Source organism: Cetorhinus maximus, chromosome 24 (assembly GCF_964194155.1).
Source record: "Cetorhinus maximus chromosome 24, sCetMax3.hap1.1, whole genome shotgun sequence".
NCBI classification, from domain to species: Eukaryota; Metazoa; Chordata; class Chondrichthyes; order Lamniformes; family Cetorhinidae; genus Cetorhinus; species Cetorhinus maximus.
In genome coordinates this window covers 27,388,980-27,410,682 of record NC_135902.1, presented here as the reverse complement: position 1 = coordinate 27,410,682, position 21,703 = coordinate 27,388,980, and the positions used below count along the sequence as shown (strand labels likewise).

Sequence of the window (21,703 nt, the reverse complement as noted above, 5' to 3'; positions counted from 1 at the left end):
AAGTGAAGAAGATGTAACTCTTTCGAGTTATCAACATATTACATGTAACTCTTTCGAGTACATTCACAGTTCTTGGTTTCCGGGAGTGGGACATGAACCCGCAACCTTCTGATTCAATGACGAGGGTGCTATGAACTGAGCCACAGCTGACACCTCAAAAATGTAACGGCAGGGTTAGGAAAGTGAAGAAGATGTAACTCTTTCGAGTTATCAACAGATCGCATGTAACTCTTTCGAGTACATTCACAGTTCTTAGTTTCCGGGAGTGGGACATGAACCCACAACCTTCTGATTCAAAGGCGAGGGTGCTATGAACTGAGCCACAGCTGACACCTCAAAATTCTTTCGCGTTATCAACAGTCACAGATTGCAACTCTTTCGAGTACAATCACAGTTCTTGGTTTCCGGGAGTGGGACATGAACCCACAACCCTCTGATTCAAAGGCGAGGGTGCTATGAACTGAGCCACAGCTGACACCTCTCAGTGCACTTTGAAGTAGTACAAGCTAGTGAGCAAACAAAATTGGATCTTCCTGAAGTAAACCAAGCACTTAAGATGCGATAACAGACAACTCTGAAATTGGTGTTAGTGTAAATGGGGTAATGGTCATTGTTGATAAGTGATGGCTCATTTTAATGTGCTGGGGTCTGGTACTCACCAGTTTTCATTGTTTATCTGATCGCCAAATCCTGGAGTATCAATTACTGTTAGTTTCATGCGGACCCCCTTTTCCTCAATATCTGCAATAAATTAAGAATGGTATTGGATTAATCAAGTCAATCAACTGAAGATTGGAGGGTTTGTATATAGAAATAACAGAACCATTAGCAGCTTCGGCCATATATTTTCTTCAGCCATACCTCAAAATGTACAACAGATTCCTGAACAAATATCAAGTCAGTTGTTGTGCCACAAACTGAGTCAGCAGGAAAATGATGAGTGCAAACAGCAATCGTAAAGCAGATGCAAAAAGTTTAAAGGCAACCCCACTTCAAAACATCCAATTCAAACAATTACCAAATTACCACAATGCACCCCAGGTGCTCAGGCACTACAAGTTCGTAATCCCAAGGAATTTTGCTGATTTTGTCTCTCGAATTATCATGGACTCGATCACCGTCAATGGATAACAAACTGAAAATAAAATGTCATTTTCAATTTTTTTAGTTGTCTTGGGCTTTACTGCACTTCCAGCTTTGAATGACTGTCTGTCTCCAATAAACAAAGTGCTCACCCCTCAAATTCTTAGACAACTGTATCAGATTGGAACAAACTGCAGCATGCCCTCCCTGATCATTTCTAATGACTAAATAAACCCACAATTCTTTCAGACCATCCAGTCACATGGCAGCATTAACTTGAAGCTTCAAATAAGTTATTGTCAAACAACTAGGCCACTTTACATGGAATAACTGAAGGTGGTGGTACTGGAGTCTGGGCCAGGTCTGACTGCATTCTAATGGGGAGAAGGGTTAAGAGCTGACACACAGGTACAGCTTCTAACTACAAGGATGAATTCCTCCAATCAGGTTTCCATTCCACCACAATACTGAAATTGCTCTAAGTTATAAGCCATATCCCATGTGACTGTGACCATGGTCAACTGTTCCTCCTTGCCCTCTTAGCCTGTCTGCATGTTTGATATGGTTCATCACACCATCCTTTTCCCATGTCTCTCCCTCGTCCAGCTGGGCGAGACTGCAATTTCCTCACTCCATTCTTACCTATCCAGTAGTAGCCAGAGAATCACCTGCACTGGCTACCCTTTTGCTCTTGTCCCATTACCTTTGGTGTCAAGAAAGGGAAGCGATCCTCCAAGATTTCTGCATTCCTTCAATTCTGACTTTGAGCATTCTCAATTAGAATTGCAGTTGCCTAAGCCCTAAGTTCCGGAATTCCCTCCTTAAACCTCTCTGCCTCGCCATCTTTAGTGTTACTCGTTAAAATCTACCTCTAAAGATGGCGAGGCAGAAAGGTTTAAGGAGGGAATTCCGGAACTTTACCTCTAAAGTGTTACTCGTTAAAATCTACCTCTTCGGCCAAACTTTGTCATCTTCTCTAATATCGATGTGGCTTGGTGTCAAAAATGTGTGAAATAATGCACCTTTGAAGCATTTTGGGATATTTTACTATGTTAACAGGGCTATATAAATGCAGGTGTTGTTGATTGGTTGTGCATTGGATGCGGGCTCAATCTCTCTCACTAAAAGTTGCTCTCCCCTCTCCCTAGCAGCTGTTGGGTTCACAGCATTGAACTTTTCAAGTGGTCTGCAACACACATTGCAGTGTAGCAGTATAGTCAAAGTGGGGAAAACTCATTGTGGGCTGGGAGCCAAGATCAAGGATGTTTACGTGCCAATGAAGTACGCCAGCATGTGCACGGAGATGTTTCAGAAGTGATTATAAACACAAGACAGGCAGCTTTGTGCCTCTATTTGGGAAATTTTTGCTCCTTTTTATTTACTGTACTACAAATTGTCTTGGTAGTTCAAACTACGTTTTGATTGGAAAATTTGAACTAATAACCAGTTAATGCACTTTTCCCTTTTCAATTTCCCATGCATTAGGCACTTCAGACGTACACCTGTTGCAAAGTGGGGCAGATTAATACAGCGGTCACAAATCAAATATGGGGATCTTGGTGAAACTCACCATGAAGTAGAAATACTACATAGAACCAAAGGATCAGTTTTACATTGGTATCCAGCGATGTGATTTGCTTTGTTATTATTGCAGCATGCAGAAATTTTGTGGGTTTATATATTCATGCATTCAAAGACATATTTGTGTTTGAATGGATTGGGTGGGGGTGACCAGTGTAAGTTCCCAGTGCCAAGAATCTAAGTGGTGTCATTATTCACATTTGTTTTTCTAAAACTCTTCTACACAAGTTCTCTAGTTTAAACAGTAGTGTGGAGTCTTGGTATGCAACAGTCACTCTCCCAATCCTGGGAAATACATTTCTTTCCCAAACCCCTCTGATCTTATTGTGAACAATTGCCAAAAGAGACAGCACAAACTGCCAGAGTACTGTCAGTCATCAAAAACCTTCATTAGATAAAGAATTGCAACAGCGTCATTGGATAACTAAATGTACAAATCAGTCCCACTGATGGACTCACCATGGCTGATTGATTTCATTTCAACCGTTTGGGGAATTCGTTCCTCAGTTCCTTCAACAGATTTACGGCTAACTTTGGATTTGAACAGAGTGTTTATTAGCGTGGATTTCCCCAAACCACTCTGACCTGTAGGTGGAAAAAACACTTTATTTTACAAACCACATTTACAAACTGATACAGGGAAATGAATATCAGAATGTAGGTTATCTGTTTAGCTTTGGCCTGGAGCTCAAATTAAAATGAGTTGAATCGATCAACATAGTATTGTTTCAAACAACTATATGCATCCCTTAGTAACAAACCAATAATTCAACTGCAAGCAAGATGGCAAAGGTGAATTATGCTTAATAACAAATTAAATGTTTTTAGCCAACATACCAGCCTGACCAAAGTACATAAATCATAGCTATTTAGGAAAAAAAGGGCCATTCAAACCATCAATCTCATTCCTTCTACTGACGATGTTAATCTATGAGTGGTATTCTTTTCCCCACTTAGTTTCCTGGGAAAAAGTTTGGCTTTTCTTTTTAAAATTTCCTTTACCACCAGAGCCTCAAATACTAGAGACTAGGATAGGGAGTTCTTTTCCTTAGAGCAGAGATGGCGGAGGCTGGACCTGATTGAGGTGTACACAATTATGAGGGGCATAGATAGGACGAAGCGTTTCTCCTTAGTGGAGGGGTCAATAGCCAGGGGGCATAGATTTAAGGTAAGGGGCAGGAGGTTTAGAGGGGATTTGAGGAAATTTTTTTCATCCAGAGGGTGGAGGGTATCTGGAACTCACTGCCTGAAAGGGTGGTAGAGGCAGGAACCCTCACAGCATTTAAGAAATATTTAAATGACCACTTGAAATGCCATCGCATACGAGGCTATGCACCAAGTGCTGGAAAATGGGATTAGAGTAGATAGGGGCTTGATGACCGGCGTGAACACGATGGGCCGAAGGGCCTCCTTCTGTGCTGTGAACTCTGACTCTGACGACTCCAAAAAACCAATCCATTCACACATACCCACTTGTCAGGCCTAGTTGGTTGCCTTCCACATATAACATACCTGCCTTAGGTCAGTTGAAGCACTGTTGCCTTGGAGTCACAAGGTCATGGGTTCAAGTCCCACCAAGGAAACTTGAGCATTTTAAAAAAAATGTATGTTCTTTCATGGGTTGTGGATGTCACCGGCTAGACCAGCATTTATTGCCCATCCCTAATTTCCCTCAAGGAAAAGGTGGTTACCCGCCTTCTTGAACCGCTGCAGTCCATGTGGTGTAGGTACACCCACAGTGCTGTTAGGAAGGGAGTTTCAGAATTTTGACCCAATGACAGGGAAGGAACGGCGATATATTTCCAAGGCAGGATGGTATGTGGCTTGGAGGGGAACTTGCAGATGATAGTGTTCCCATCCCCTGCTGCTCATGTCCTTCTTGGTGACAGAGCTCGCAGGTTTGGAAGGTGCTGTCAAAGGAGCCTTGGTGAGTTGCTGCAGTCTATCTTGTAGTTGGTACACACTGCTGCCAGTGTGGAGAGTGTGAATGTTGAAGGTGATGGATGGGGTGCCAATCAAGCAGGGTGCTTTGTCCTGGATGGCATCAAGGTTCTGAGTGTTGTTGGAGCTGCACTCATCCAGGCAAGTGGAGAGTATTCCATCACACTCCTCACTTGTATCTTGTAGATGGTGGACAGGCTTTGGGGAGTCAAGAGGTGAGTTATTTGCCACTGAATTCCCAGCCTCTGACCCACTCTTTTAGCCACAGCATTGATATGGCTGGTCCAATTCAGTTTTTGGTCACTGGTAACCCCCAGGGTGTTGATAGTAGGGGATTCAGCGATGGTAATGCCATTGATGCCAAAGGGATATGATTGGATTCGCTCTTGTTGGAGACGGTTATTGCCTGGCAGTTGTGTGGTATGAATTTTAGTTGCCACATATCAGCCCAAGTTATTGCCTAGGTTGAAATTTCACTGCAGCAGTGAGGTAATGCTGCAATATCAGGGGTGTCAATTTTCAAATGAGATTTTAAACTGAGGCCGTCTGTCCTCTTAGATGGATGCAGGAGATCCTTTGGCATTATTCAAATAACAGAGTTCTCTCAGTATTTATTCAACATTTATCCTTATAATAACATCACTAAAAACAAATTAATCCGTCACTGCTGCTGGTGGAACATCTGTCTGCCGGCTGGCTATCACACTTCCTACATTACGGTAATAATGACATTTCAAAGAAATGTACTTCATTGGTTGTGAAGCATTTTTCCATGTCTTGAGGCCCCGAAAGTCTCTGTGTAAATACTGGTTCTCTCTCTTTGATTCCTTCATGCAATAGCATGAAACATTTAATTATTTTGCCTAGGTGGTCATCTTCCAAAATTCTATAGATTCTTGAATGGGTCTTGCGGATTGGAAGGTAGCGAATGTAACCCCACTATTTAAGAAAGAAGGGAGAGAGAAAACAGGGAACTATTGGCCTATTAGCCTGGTGTCCATTGTAGAAAAAAAAACTAGAATCTAGAATAAAAGGGTGTGATAACTGGACACATCAAAAACAATGGTAGGATTGGGCAGAGTCAACATAGGTTTATGAAATGGAAATCATATTTGACAAACCCGTTAGCTATTTTTGAGGATGTAACTAGCAAAATAGATAAGGGTGAGCCAGTGGATGTGGTGTATTTGGATTATCAGAAGGTTTATCAATAAGGTCCCTCACAGGAGGTTATTATGCAAAATTAGAGTACATGGGATCAGGGTAGAGGGGTTGGTTATGATATTCTGGCTTGAATTAAGAATCGGTTAATGGACAGAAAACAGAGCAAGAATAAACAGGTCATTCTCAGGTTGGCAGGCTGTGACTGGTGGGGTGCCACAAGGATCAGTGCTTGGGCCCCAACTATTCACAATCTATATCAATGATTTGGATGTGGGATCAAATGTTATATTTCTGGATTTGCTAATGACACAAAATTAGGTGGGAATGTGAGTTATGAGGATGATGCAAAGTGGCTTCAAGGCAATTTAGACAGGCTAAGTGAGTGGGCAGGAACATGGCAAAAGGAAAAATGTGAAATTATTCACTTTGGCAGGAAAAACAGAAATGTAGAATATTTTTTAAATGGTGAGAGATTGGAAAGTGTTGATGTCCAAAGGAACTTGGGTGACCTTGTTCACAAATCGCTGAAAGCCACAATGCAGGTGCAGCAAACAATTAGAAGGCAAATGGCATGTTGGCCTTTAGGTCTTGCTGCAGTTGCAGAGAGCCTTGGTGAGCATGCACCTGGTGTATTCCATTAGTTTTGGTCTCCTTACCCAAGGAAGGATATACTTACCTTGGAGGATGTGCACCGAAGGTTCACCAGATTGATCACTGGGATGGCAAGGTTGTCATGAGGAGAAATTGAGGAGGCGGGGCCTGTATTCTCTAGTGTTTAGAGGAATGAGAAGAGATCTCATTGAAATTCTTAGTGCTTGACGGGGTAGATACAGGAAGAATATTTCCCCTGTCTGGGGGTTCTAGAACCAGGGGACACAGGGGATCAGAGGAAGGCCATTTAGGATGATGCACTGGTGTTGATTTTCTAAAATTCACTAGATTCTGGAAAGGTTCCATCAGCCTGGAAAGTAGCAAATATAACCCCTCTATTCAAGGAGGGAGGGAGGGAGGCAGAAAACAGGAAACTACAGGCCAGTTAGCTTGACGTCTGTTGTGGGGAAGCTGTTAGAATCGATCATTAAGGAGGTTATAGCTGGGCACTTAGAAGGGCTCAAGGCAAAGTTAAGGTTACAAAATTGTGAGTGGCATGGACAGAGTAGATAGTTTTTTACGCAGAGGGTAGTGAGAGTCTGGAATTCTCTGCCAGAGGAGGTGGTGGAAGCAGGTATGATAGTGGTGTTTAAGAGGCAGCTTGACAAATACATGGATAGGATGGGAATAGAGGTATACGGACCCCGGAAGTGCAAAATGTTTTAGTTTGACAGGCAATATGATCGGCGCAGGCTTGGAGGGCCGAAAGGCCTGTTCCTGTGCTGTACTTTTCTTTGTTCTTTGTTCAATCAGAAACAGTCAGCATGGTTTTGTGAAAGGAAAATCATTTTTAACTAATTTATTGGCGTTTTTTGAAGAAGTAACATGCACAGTGGATAAAGGGGAGTCTGTAGAAGTACTGTACTTGGATTTCCAGAAGGCATTTGATAAAGTGCCACATCAAAGGTTATTATGGAAAATAAAAGCTCATGGTATAGAGGGTAACACATTAGCATGGATAGAAGATGGCAGGCTGACAGAAGCAGAGAATGCATAAATGGGTCTTTTTCTGATTGGCAGGATGTGACGGATGGAGTCCCACAGGGGTCTGTGCTGAGGCCTCAACTTTTTACGGTTTACATCAATGACTTAGATGAGGGGAGTGAAGATATTGTAGCTAAATTTGCAGGTGACACAAAGATAGGTAGGAAAGTATGTGAAGAGGACATGAAGAGGTTGCAGATGGATATAGATAGGTTGAGTGAGTGGGCAAAGATCTGGCAAATGAGTTTAATGAGGGAAAATGTAAAGTTGTTCACTTTGGCAGGAAGAACAAAAAAAGCAGAGTGTTACTTAAACGGAGAACGGCTGCATAATTTTGAGGTGCAGAGGGATCTAAGTGTTCTAGTACGAGTCACAAAAAATGAATATGCAGGTACTACAAGTAATTAAGGCGGCTAATGGAATGTTATCCTTCATAACGAGAAGAATTGAACATAAAAGTAAGGATGTTATGCTTCAGTTATACAGCGCATTAGTGAAACTGCACCTCAAATGATGTGTGCAGTTTTGGTCTCCTTATTTAAGGAAGGATGTAAATGCATTGGAGATGGTTCAAAGGAGGTTTACTAGATTAATACCTGGAATGAGTGGGTTGTCTTATGAGGAAAGGTTGGACAGACTGGAGTTTAGAAGAGTGAGGGGTGAATTGATTGAAATATACAAGATTCTGAATGGCCAAGGTGGACGTGGAAAGATGATTCCTCTTGTGGGTGAGTCCAGAATTAGGGGGCATTGTTTTGAAATTAAGAGGCGCCGTTTTAGGACAGAGATGAGGAGAATTTTTTTCTCTGAAGGTTGTGCGGCTTTGGAATTTTCTACCTCAGAAGGCAGTGGAGGCAGGGTCATTGAATATTTTTAAGGCAGAGGTAGCTTGATTCCCTTGCCTAACAAGAATCTAAGGTTATCGGGGTTGGATGGGAATGTGGAAATCAAAACACAAGATCAGCCATGATCTTATTGAATGGCGGAGCAGGCTCGAGGGGCCAAATGGTCTACTCCTGTTCCTATTTCTTATGTTCTTACGCTCTTAGATGATGAGACATTTCTTCATTCAGAGGGTGGTGAATCTTTGGAACTGTCTGCCACAGAGGGCTGTGGAGGCTCAGTGATTATGTTCAAGACAGAGATCAGCAGATTTCTAGATATTAAAGACATCAAGGGATATAGTGATAATGTGGGAAAATGGTGTTGAGATAGAAGATCAGCCATGATCTACTTGAACGGCGGAACAGGCTCGAGGGGCCAAATGGCCTACTCCTGCTCTGTTATTCTATGTTCCCGTGTTCCTTTATTTTGTGGACTTATCCCTGAATTTCTGATTCCATCACTAAACAGATATTTATCCAACTCTTTATCAACTCAAGGAGGCAGGGAACATTTTTGTCTTGATTTCACCTCCGGGCAAAAACCAGGTTCACTCATTGAGATGTAATCCCAGTTTAATTTACACTTGCTTGAGATTTCATTGGCTGATCTGTGTCTGATGCCCAAGGGAAAAGAGTTTCTCTGCAGTATAGGCTGAGGAACTGGGAGATAAAAAACTAACGCTACAGTGGCATCACTGGTAAGAGAGTGTAATTACACCATTATAGGTTTACATAGAGAGCTAATAATGGGCTGTGAGCATAGAAGTATAATTATTAATGTTACTACTCAAAGAGCCAGTTAAATTTAGCCACTATTGTAAAAATACAGGTTGCATTACTAATGTATTTGCTTGTTCTTATTACTGTTTAATAAGTTTGTTTGGCAATTAACAAAGCCAAAGGCCACCTTCCATAGAGGAGGAGGAATAAGAGGTTATGCGATTAAGAACCAGCAGGTAAAGTAAACTGATGAGGGTTCAATCCTTGTTTAAACTAGAAGTTACCTAAAAATCATCAGTGGGATAGAGAAAACCAGGACCTAAGACGGGTTTGAAATTTGGAAGTCAAAAGAATACATGGAACAAAAGCAGTAAAGAAAGCTAAAAATGTACCAGGCATCAACTATTTTGCCAACAGTGCTTTCCATTATTCAGTGGAGGCAACACTTTGGTTTTCCTCATCATAGTAGCCTTGCTCAAAGTTCATCATACTTGTGTTCTCCATTTCCATGTGCGCTCTCCAAATTATTGCACACATTTACAACATACTATTTATTACAAGACCTGCATCATGTTCCTTCACAACATTTTCTCCAATAAAAATAACATTGGCCCTGAATGTCTTTTCAAAGTTCATAGCACCAAATGATACAATCCCCCCTTTGGTCTTCTCCGACTCCAATTTGGCACAAGAAAGACAGCGTAGTACTGAAAAATAAAATTGTGGCAAATAAAGAGAAATATAAATGCCATTTTAAAAAAATGGCTCATTCCAAATTAGCCATAAATTACTTCAGACTTCAAACAAAATAATTAAATAATGTGCGCTGTGGAATAGAAGACACTGTGCAGCTGTACATTGCAGATACACACGTATTAATCTCATTTCTATTATTCCCATTATTAAAGACAGCACAAGACTATATTAAATTAAACGTCTGCAGCCCAAGGTATTAAACCTGGAAGGAAACATTGCCCAGAAGGCATTGGGACTGACTTCCAGCTCAGCTCTACGTTTCTAAGCACTCAATACAATATTCCTCAGGTCACCATAAAAGGCAAAGCATCAACTGAAAAATCTAAATAAGTTGGCTAAAGATTATATGAATCATTCTATCCGGACCAAGTGAGCTTTCTGTTTAGATGCAGTATTATGATTTCAAGCATTAATGGATTATATTTGGAACTATCATCATCCAACACTGAACTCCTGAATCTCCTCCAAAGATCATTTCTTGAGCAGCAAATTTTATTACCCTTCAAGAACCTAAATCATTAACACTTTGCAAGCACTAGAATACATTCACATTGCACTGCAGAATTAAATTTTTAAAAAAAAATTATACACTTAAAATGAAAAACAAAGGAACATTGATTTTGAAAGATGAACTGGTGGTTGTTGTCTTTGAGGATGTGTTCATTTTTCAGAAACTGCATAATAGATCCTCAATATTGTCGGTATATTTCCGGATGCTTTTTAAACACAGTTGTCTGTCTGCTCTTTGCCCCCATGCAAAACCCTTAAGCTTTTCACCTTCTTTATAAGGTAAACCAATTACATTACATTGGAATATGTCCCAAGCAGCACAGCAAGTGATCATGTAGTTGTGAATAAACTGGCATGTCTTCTGCTTTCTAATTGTATTGCCCAAGCTAACTGGAAAATTCCAAGCCAAAGTAAGTGATCTCTTTCTTAAAAAGGCACCTTGTAAATGTCTTGGATTTCTGAGCAATCCAAATTGGGTGCATCATATTATATTAAGGATATCGGCTACTTTGGAATAGCTGATGCCTCTGTGTTATAAGTGATTGAGCCAAGGAGCTGGTGGGATGTAGGAAATCTCAGGAAGACACCAGCTATATTCCTTCATTTATGTTCATAAGACCTGTGACCAAGTCAGTCATGTGGCCCTCACATTGAAACTCGAAGCAAAGGGAGTAAGTAGACAAACACTGGATTGTGTCCAGAAAGTGCGCTCTAGTTCCAAGATCTGTGTAAGCCTAGACAAGTGATTCACTTGAAAAATAAAATTATTGCAGTATCACAGCATCAAGAAGACAGTCAAAGAAGAGCTGAAGACCAAAAAATGATAATTGGTTTGAAACAATCAACATTCTTCATGGATACTTCGAAGAATGCATCTCAAAACATAAAGCAACATACCCTCTCCAAAAAAAGAGATAGCCCAAGGAAAATTAATGACTTTGATACAGGATTAAAGTTCACAACAGATTAATCTGTCTCAGCTGTGCATCAGCACTCTCGCCTCTGAATTAGCAGGTTCTGGGTTCAAGTCCCATACCAGGGCTTGGGCACAAAAATCAAGGATGACACTCCAGTGCAGAACTGAGAGAGAGCTCTACTGTCAGAAGTGCCTTCTTTTCGATAAGACATTAAAACAAGGCCCCACCTTCCTGCTAAGGTTCATGTAAAAAGATCTCATGGCACTATTTTGAAGAAGAACAGGGGTGTTTCCCCAGGTGTCCTGGTCAATATTTCTCTCTCAATCAACATCAGACAGAAATAAAAACAGACTATCTGGTCATTATCACATTTCTGTTTATGGGAGTTTGCTGTGTGCAAATTGGCTGCTGCACTTCCTACATTGTAACAGTGACTACACTTCAAAACTACTTCATTGGCTGTAAAACATTTCGAGACGTCTGGTGGTCATGAAAGGCACTATATAAATGCAAGACTATCTTTTCTTCCCTTTTTCAAAAACAAATAAATCCTCCGGAATAAATAATACATATCCCAGCGCGCTGAGGGTGACTAGGAGTGGTTTCCCTTATTCGCCACAGGCTGTTAAGTGTCTTTTTCCCCTCTCAGCAAATTCTATGGCTGTAAGGTAGGGCCAGAGTGGGTTGTCAACCGGGTGAGGGGGAAGGCGGGGGCAATTTGAGGTATGAAATGATTAGTCATGATGCTCCACCCGCTACTGTCAGACATGCTTGATTTTTTCCAATTTTGTGCGCTTGTTGTGTCCAATAGAAAATGAACTGCAGCCAAAACAATGCAACATAAATCAGAGGAGATGATAATCAAACTTTGTAGTCTTCTAGTCAAACTGCAGTCACGCAGTTCTGATATCTGATAAACAAGCATCGAAAGCGTCCAGCAAAAGGCGTTGGGTTAATCCCCACCATCTGGGATATGACTCGAGTAAAGATTGCATCAAATGGGTGTTTTTACCATGGAAAGGAGATGTCTCAGAGATGATCTTATAGATGTATACAAAATTGTTATGGATATAGAAAATTTTTACCCAGAATATTACTTTAAATTAAACTGTGGGCAAAGAACAACAAGATCAACCTGACGAGAGTACTTTTTGACAAATCAAGAATGTTTCTTCACATAAGAGGAGTGATTAAAGAGTGGAATAAACTTCCAGATTGATTTTAGGGTTTTTTCCTCCAGAAACAATTGGATGCTACAATGGAGACATTGGGATCTCTTTGAATGGATGAATAAAGCGGTCCATTAATGGCCCCCTTCATCAATATACAGTAAGAACAATTTTGAGAGAACACTGGTGTTCCCTTGATGGGTGGTATTGTTGATGGGCTTACTGGGGATCTGTTGTAATCTACTCAACGTCTTGAGCAAAGAGATAACCAGTAGATTATAATGGTGAGCATCCTAATACACAATCTAAATGATTAGCAAGAGGCGATCTTAAAAGGTATTTATTGAAAAATGCAGGGGGACCCTATTCCAGCCAACAATTCATATTTTGCTTGGGGGTATCTTCAGCCTTGATAGAGACTTTCAAGGCCAGGCTGAGAATGGCACTAATGACAACCAGGGGTTAATGTAGATTCAGCTTGCAGCGGCTTCATGGCTTGGACCTTCATGTTTACATCAGAAAGGCCTCTCTGGTGAAACCACACATGGTTTCCGGGTGAAGTAGATTTGTAACAAAGAGGAGCAATAATTGGAAGAATGGGAAGTTCTGGCCTAAACCTTCCGAATGTTAGGGTGACCTGCTTGGTCCCAAGTCCACTGTATTGATTGCTCCTTTCAATCAAACAAGTTTCAAATCCGTTGTGCATCAAAATTGGATTACACAAACTGACTAGTGTGCATAATTCAAACTGCCTCTTACATGCATGTATTCTGCACTATATAAGCCAAATCCTTTACACATGAAGGCTAGCTAACATTCATTTGTGTGCTAAATTCAAAATCATCAGACCCATTGGGTTAATTGAAACAGAAAATTTTTGTTCTTACCTACAACCATTATGTTGAATTCAAAGCCTTGTTTCATTGCTTTCCTCCTCATCTGTTCGAGAATGGAATCAATGCCCACATACCCAAAGTGGTCAAATCCTGGCTTCTCATTTTGCATGGACTGCTTTACGTTCACATCTCGAGAAGGTTCAGACATAATGTTGGTTCTGATTGAGCTATTTTCTGCACCTACCAGTATGAGAAGAGGAAAAAAAAAATTCATATGTATAGATTAATTAATTGCTGCAATAATCACTGCACTGCTACAAATTAAAAGGAGGCAATCAGTGAGGGATAAAAGATTAGCGGAGAAAATGGACGGCTAGGAGAGAGAGATGCGAAGCACTGATAAATATCTTGAAGTTCATTGGATCCTGGGGAGATACCAGAAGATTGAAAACAGGCTAATTTGAAGTAGCACAGCAGGTAAGGGCTGTGCAAAGGGGTCTTAGATCTCCAAAATAGATACTTAAGGTATATAGGTACGCATGTGCACACACATAGCCACCCTCACCTCAAAGCATTCTTTTGGGGCTCTTTCTGTATTTAATGGGTGTGCGTGTGTCATAGGCACAAGAAAAATCAAACCAAGCAGTCTAATAGTTGACAATAGTTAAGAGAGAGACAAGAGCTGGCACAGAGGTTTGAAATTATATTTTATGTCCCTGAAATATCAAATTAATCCATTTTTAAAACCCCAAAATTAACCACTGACACAAGGAGGGATGAGGATGAACATATCAACATCTTGTTGCACATGCAAAAATATTTTTAAAATCTCAAGGAAACTGGACTCAAAAAACACGAGTTGCATATATTTTGATTTCAGTCAAACAATAGTCCCTACAGGATACATTCTTTTTTTTTGGAAAGAGGTGGTGCAAAATTACATCTACCACGTGCTAGATTTCAAGAAATTATAAATAAAGAAACGCTGCAAAATTGCAAACTGCAGAAGATTGGAGTATTTCCTACGGAATAGAACGTTTATGGTGAGCCAACATTTCAATCATTTTACCAGCAGTTCACTTCACAGCTCCCCCAATGTATCAAAATTTATTTAGACACAATTACCAATTTATGTGAAATTTATCACTGCGTACAAACAGCTGCCTCATTTTAAAGCGAGCCCCAGTTTTGTGACAACACGGTTAGCAAAGTTTGTTTGTGCAATCATAAATAATGTTTTCAAATACATTATTGTAGCAGTGAGACCAAGATCCCTTAAAGATTGAAAATCATTTCTTTTGCAATCACAACCACCAATAAAATGGCAGCTGGACACCACAGTTCAATTTCATTTTAGTTACAATATTAGCATGCAGATTCAAGGAGATTTGCTAAGTTTTAAACTGCAAATTCTGAAGTGACAACATTGTACAATTACTTGAGGTCACAGGGATCTCAGAAAATGTTGCATGCTGGCCAATACTCATATTCTCCCTCTCCTACTATCCTCCCACCCTCCCCTGCTCCTCCCCCATCCCAAAAAGAGTTGCATCAGGTCCTTTAACATCTGAGGAGCACTTTTAAGATTGAGTTTTCACAAAATCAAATTACTTATAAAAACCTTTACTTGACAACAACTTGAAATAGCCAACACCTTGGAAGGTTTACACTGAACACAAAACAAGAGGGCTAGAATTAGCCAGTATTACAGCAGCACATATATCACTCCCTAGAAAGTACCTCATAACATGGGATATTCACCACACTACTTAAATTGTCACAGGTAAATAAAAATCCTTGAAAAAGAATCATTGCAGAAAACCCACCCTTTAGTTTGAAACCCGCAATCTTTTGTTGGAGGTGTGGAGGGAATGGGCACAGTAGTAGAGTCCCTGCCTCTGAGCCAGAAGCTCTGGCTTGGTTCGAGTCTCACTCCACTTGATGACCATGGAAGGTGCATTCATAACGTGGCCAAAAGGTTTGATTATCAACCTGCAAATCCTTCCAACATGCCTATGGCAGAAGAGCGGGAGACACTCCTGGTCAGCCATGCTTGATGTGAGTGGTGCCTCTCAAGCTACAGCCTCTGGCTTCAGGCTAGCAACCCATTCCAGGAAAAAATAAGCTACAGAAACAGATATAAGGCTGTGCTTCATCTGCCTCATTAGCCTTTAGGCACTGGAAGAGAATTGAGAGAAAGGGAATCTTTAGTGGATGAAATTCTTTCCTCTGGTGAAATAGTGGAGGCATACCAGAGAACCAGACCTTCACACATGAAGTTCGTACAATCCTGTAGTTAATCTAATAGCTGGAAATATTTTGATCAGGACTGTAAATCACACCCCAAATGTTGCATTGAGTAGTGACTGATCGGCATCAGCCGTTCATTTCGCTTATGCTGGCCCTGAGACTTTCTATGGGTTTTGCATTGGAACATGTTGTGATTAGAAAACCATTTTGACATAGTGCCTTTTACAGAGATCTGGAGCGTGTTTGAATAGGCCAAGCAACTTAATCAGTTAGATTTAAGAATCTTTACTGAGGCATGTGAAGTCTGAATCAGGAGCTGCCAGTTAGAATAGTTAATCCAATGCCAAATCACATACAGAAAGAATGATGGATTGACAGAGATGACAGAGACAAAGACTAAGAATTTTATTTTTATATTTTTAATTTTGCAACAATAATTAAAATCTGAAGGAATGAGACTCCACACTTGCAGAAGTTAATTTTCAGTGCCAGGGAGTTTGCTTGGCAGTAATTAAGACTTATCGGACCATTAGAGCTGGGCTTGCATTGGAAAGGACAAGACAATTTTTTTTCTGACATATGTAGTGCATGTCTATCACACAACTGCAATAACTTCACCATTCCACCTGCTTCAATGCTGAGTTTCTTGGCAAGTTACCAGTATAACAGTTTCCGGAGGAACAGAGCAAATCACACAGTAAATTCCTAATTCTGGTATTTAACTGTGCATGTGCAATCGCCAACAGCTGCTGGACAAGTTAAATTTCCATAATTCTGAGTGCTGATAGCACCTCAATTATCCTTAGTGGAAAATCCAGGCCATTGTGTATAGGGTTTATGGTAATCTGCCACGTTACCAAATTACATCACAATAGGCCTCGGGTAGTATAAAAAAAATGAAGACAGAACATCTAGAATTTATAAATTAATTTAATATTCTTTTTGCATCGTGAAAAATATAAATGATCAGATTTAATTGAACCATTGTGTATCAGAAAGAAAGGAAGCAGATTGTAAAATGTTAATATTCAAGACTGCTTAAAATCCTGAATTATGTATCTTTTTACATAAACAATGGAATCTTCCAAAATTGCAGACACTAAAGGCTGTCAATTACCAATCTTTGGAATACTTAGAATTCTTTAAAACACACGTACACACAGCAAACAAAGCAATAATGTTGGATGATTTTAACATACTTCATACCAAGCGCGCGCTCTCAGTGCAACGTGCTTATAGTTTCTCAGAGAACTGATCTGGGCAACTGATACAAAAAAGGAACATAGAACAATAGGTAAGATATATCGGAGTTTGGATTGCAGCAAATTGTCAATACACAAAAAATAACACTGCTCTCATTTGCTATAATTTAAGCACATAACTTATTGGTAGCACTTGACAGCAGGATTGGCTGCAAAAAAGTTACAAATATCACTCATTTTGATAAGTGAAAATGTTTTTTAAAAAACACCATCTGGTTTTCAGCTCACTCGATAAATGGTGCACTCTTGATATTTCTAGTCCAATAATTATCCCTTGAATTGTTCAATTTTTGCTGAACTAAAATGAGGTCATCTGAAAGGGTGATTGGCTATATTAAGATCTTTGACAGTGCACACACACTAAAATTCAATTTTGTTCCTTTAGTTCGATGTTTGATCCAATATCCAGTGGCTCGATTTAAATTTTCAAGATTGCAATCAATAGATTTTTGTAAGAGTATCAAGCAATGTGGAGAAAAGGGAGTCAAAATGGAGGTGCGATACTTGATGTGTCATGATATTTTTGGATAGCGCGGAACTTGCTCAAGGGGCTGAATGCCATATGAACTGGCCTAGCAAGCCACATGTAAAAACATATATGGTTATGAGTTCCAGAATGTGACATACCACCTTTTCAGGGAAAATAGCAATGGGCATTAAATATCACCAATGTCACTCCTATATAGAGAAGAATTTTATAAAAATCTGAAAGGCAGGATACAGGTTCTCCACTTTGCTTCAGTTTCATTTTACGCCTTTATACCATAACTGTAGTCATCTGTGACAATTCAGAGCATGTATTTCACACAACAAAAGTGATTGTATTGTGGAAACAAGGAACCCTAGTTAACATAACCAACTGCTTGTGTTCATAAAACAAAATCCTTTCTTGATCATATATTAAGCAGTAAGACTTCTTTAAATACTTTAATCTCTCCTGGCAAGTAAATGACTAAAGAAAATAACATTTTCCCCATGTTTCACAAATGCACATTACACCATTACACATCTATACCAGGTCTTATTCTTTCAAATTATATCCCACAACATCAAGTGTTTCTAAGACAATGTAGGACTCGGAGACAAACTTTATTTTAGAGTTCAACTTTGTTCAAATTCATCCACATTAGGTAAACCTCAAATATTAACTCTGGGTTCCTAGAGCTGAGGTAGTCATCATATATATCTGCTATTCGGTCATGGTTGTTCCTTACATAGTGCACAAAATAACATGGCAAATTAAATTCACCCCTTTGAAAATAATTCAGCAGGCATGGAATCGTTTGGAGAAAGGGCACCTAGAATTAAATTCAAAAAATACGGACATGAATTTTATGCAGTATTTAAAGGGCAGATAATGCTCACATCTAGAATAATTTAAAAAGCCTGGGTATGCATTAGTTGTGCTATCATGTACCCAGAGTCCAAACACTGGGTACATGATAGCACTACAAAAAGCAAAAAGTAACTACAAAAAGCAGAATTAGGAATATTTGTTTCACATTTATTAATGAATCATCCAACTGGTTTTCAAAGATGGGACTAGTCATCTCCCATGATTTTAGCTCAGGGCTCATGAATTCGACCCAACTTTGATATACAGCTTGAGATTTAGGTCAATGATAATGGGAGTGTTGAGAGTGGGTGTCAATGTGGGTCAGGATATATACATCAGAGTATTGGACAAGTCCATCTGCTATTCACTACCCTGTCAGGCATTTATAGGTTCTTTAATTGCATGCTATAGAAATGCAAGCTGTCATCTTAGACTTTAGCATCTAATATATGCTTTCATTGGCATTATAAAGTAACATTGTATTTCTATGGGCAATTAAAATTAGTTATCGCCAATTACAAGGGGATAACATTTTACAGTCAACAGTTTTTAAGTTTACTCTGGATAAATTTCTTCAACAAAAGAATATTCCTTCTCACTAAGAAACATGCAATAATGCACAACTCACTAATATAACCACATGCACAAAGGCAACCTTTCTCTCTGCACTCACAACTGGTCTCCTCTTATGCAATGCAAGAGAAATTAACTTATGAATAGCAAACTTGCACAGATTTTTTTTAGGTATTTCAACCTGTTAACTTCCTCCCTGAGACAGCAGCATCTGCTGTTCTTCCCTCCTTCACTCCAAACTCCACTAAAATGCTTGCTTACTTTACTTACATCAGATATGAATGCCTTTTCTCCGAAGAAAATTATTGATCCATTTTCTATTTCCAGTATTTCCTGTCTTACATGCAGAAAAGTCTCAACATTTTTTATGAAGCAAGGTGAAGGGTGGAACAGGCAATATTGAAGAAATGGAGTTCCTGTTTGAGTTGCACCAAGGTATGGTACAATCTAGAGCAAATATTCTGTAAATGCTAATATCGCCGTGTTGCTGAATATTGCTTTTGCCTTCCCTGGTGGAGTTGGCGGTGCTGTGAAAAGTAAGGTAGGTTAGTTGTTCCAGTGCAACCTGTTGACAGTACATACTCCAACCATTGTATGCCAGTGAGACACTGAGCCAAGTGGAGGGAGCATCAATCAAGTAAATGGCTCTTTTCAGAACAGTATTGAGTTCCTCAAACATTGCTGCAGCTGCAATTAGTCAGATGAGTGGTGACTGTTCCATCATACTTCTAATATGAGCCTTAAGAGGGTGAGAGTGGTCAAGAAGCAAACTACTGATCTCCATACCCAGCCTCTACCCTGCCTTGTACACATGTGGATATGGCTGGTCTAGTTATGCTTCTGGTCAGTGGGGACCCTCCATTAGGTTGATGGTGGGAAATTAAAATTGTTGCCACTAAAGGCCAAGGGGAGGTGATTGGATCTTCTCCCGCAGAGATGGTTATTATTTGGCATTTTGATGACAATTGTTACCTACCACTTCTAAACCCAACTAGTATGCTGTCCAGTTCCTGCTGTGGGATGGCATGGTCTGCTTCATTATTGGAGGAGTGATGAATGGAGATAAACACTGTAGAAACTGGTAATAAAACAGCCGACCTTTTCATAGAATGAGATGTTTGACGGAACAGGTAACGATGCTTGGGCTGAGCACACTGCCCGGAGGATCGTTCTTTCAATTATGCCCTGGGGTTGTTATGATTGGTCTCCAACAATCACAAAGACCTTCCCTTGCATCAGGTATTGAAAACAATTATTTAAATGGTAGCTTTTAAGATGGCTAAATAATTGCATTACTGTACCTGACAAATTGCCAAGCCATTAAGATGGCGTCAGGCTGTCTAGAAGAGTCCATCAGAGACAATTACCTTAGAGGAATGTGAATGGTCCATCTCCCGACCCACTTTCAAAACATCTAGACAGCACCTGTTTATTCAGTTGTGTGTGGAACAAGTCATTAGATGCGATCACTTTGGACAATGGTCCCTGGCTGGGAAGGGAACTCTTGCAGCCACAATCTAATCACATCTAAGCCATGGACCTGGAATCAGCTTGCTATGATCATGTTTGGGTAATCGGTCAGTTGGTGAGAGGGAAACCAACCCCCCAACTTTTAGGAAACTATTTTCTCCAGGCCAGTCAGAACAGAAGAAAAGATGCAGAAGAAGGTGGTCCCTAAGTGGGCACTCTCTCCATCCATTATGCAAGCTTGAATCCTACCCGGGTTGTTTGACCAGCTATATGCTCTAGGCAGCACCTAAAAACCAACCTAGTGGCTGCTGACTCCAGGAGGCCAAACAGAAATCGCCCATCAACATCTTTAAATTGCCCTGTCGCAGAATTCAGAGAGACATTGAGCCGGGTCTGAAACTGTCCAAGGCATCAATCTACTGGGCCTGCACACAACTGAATTTTTTTTTGTACTTTTGAACTGCTTAGCCTATTCTTCCACTCTAACTGACTTGAGTGTGTGTCTGTGAACTCTTGAATGGATGAAAGGGTGAGTAGGGTCATTTTTATTTAGATTGGTTATTAAGCACAATAAGTACTATTCTCTTATAAAAGAGGGGAGTCATTCTACCCCTTCTCACCAGACCGTAACAGTTAGAGTTCCAGCTACTGGAATATTTTTCCTGGTGGCCCCCATTGATCTCAGCATTGCTAGGGCTCACACAAAATGGGGCCTTCATGGATATGGGATCAATCAAGGTTGTGTGAGAGATATATAGCCTTAATATCAATACATATCCAATCACAAGTGGAACAAGGCAAATAACTGATCAAGAGGTCTGAGATATGCAGGTACCTCCATTGTGGAAGATGGTTTACCCGCTCATTAATCACACTATGCTATTTGGATTTTCAAACCTTCAATTTCAGCATCCTAATTTAACTAAAAGCTTACTTTAAATACATTCCTTTCATTCTCCTCCCACATAAGCATGAAAAACTAACCATAATTCTGAATCACTACTAATGAGCAAGGACAAAAGGCTACTATTAACCATAAAGAATGAATATAAAGCAGTCAGTGGCCTGGACATTTGCTCTGCACAATTGTGCTGACACATTAATGAAAGAAACAAAGCATTTGAAGCATTTCTCAGGTGGTGTGAAGTGGGATGAAACAAGTTACTCTTTTGGATTTTTGTTTCAGCAAATTGATATCCAATAAGTTTCCAAAAAGGTGGTGGGCAACTTCCTGAATCAAGGCTCAGTAAGAGTAATTCAAATACAGGGTAAACCCTAAAACAGTATTTTACCCCAGTTTCCATTACCTTTAGAGCATTTCTGCGCAGATGTAGATGTAAAAAAGAACTATCAGAAGTTGAGTAACTTGCAACTAATGTGCAGTCACTAAAACATTATGGGTGACAGCTAAACAAAACAGTTCATCAGGAATTATTGCAAATTCATTTGTCTCGATTATGGAATGATAAAATCCACAAGCCAAGATTGTCAGGCATCAGCAAACCGCATTAATATGACACTTATTGCTGTCTCTTGCATCTTTTAAGGAACAGGGTTCATGTGGCACACAGATATATTGTTTAAAAAAAAATCAAGCAGCTTAATTCACACTTACC

The 21,703-nt window shown here is 40.0% G+C and overlaps 1 protein-coding gene across 6 annotated transcripts in view; it reads right to left on the bottom strand.

Moving 5' to 3' along the window:
- The window catches only part of LOC144699737 (neuronal-specific septin-3-like), a 264,727-nt gene that overhangs the window by 44,760 nt on the left and 198,264 nt on the right, over nt 1-21,703 (bottom strand). For all 6 annotated transcript variants that reach the window (XM_078570913.1, XM_078570917.1, XM_078570915.1 and 3 more), the window contains 3 exons: nt 13,248-13,436; nt 3,124-3,249; nt 660-741 (listed from right to left, as the gene is read on the bottom strand). In XM_078570913.1, coding sequence (XP_078427039.1) covers nt 660-741; nt 3,124-3,249; nt 13,248-13,436 — 397 coding nt within the window. The remainder of the gene's footprint in view (nt 1-659; nt 742-3,123; nt 3,250-13,247; nt 13,437-21,703) is intronic.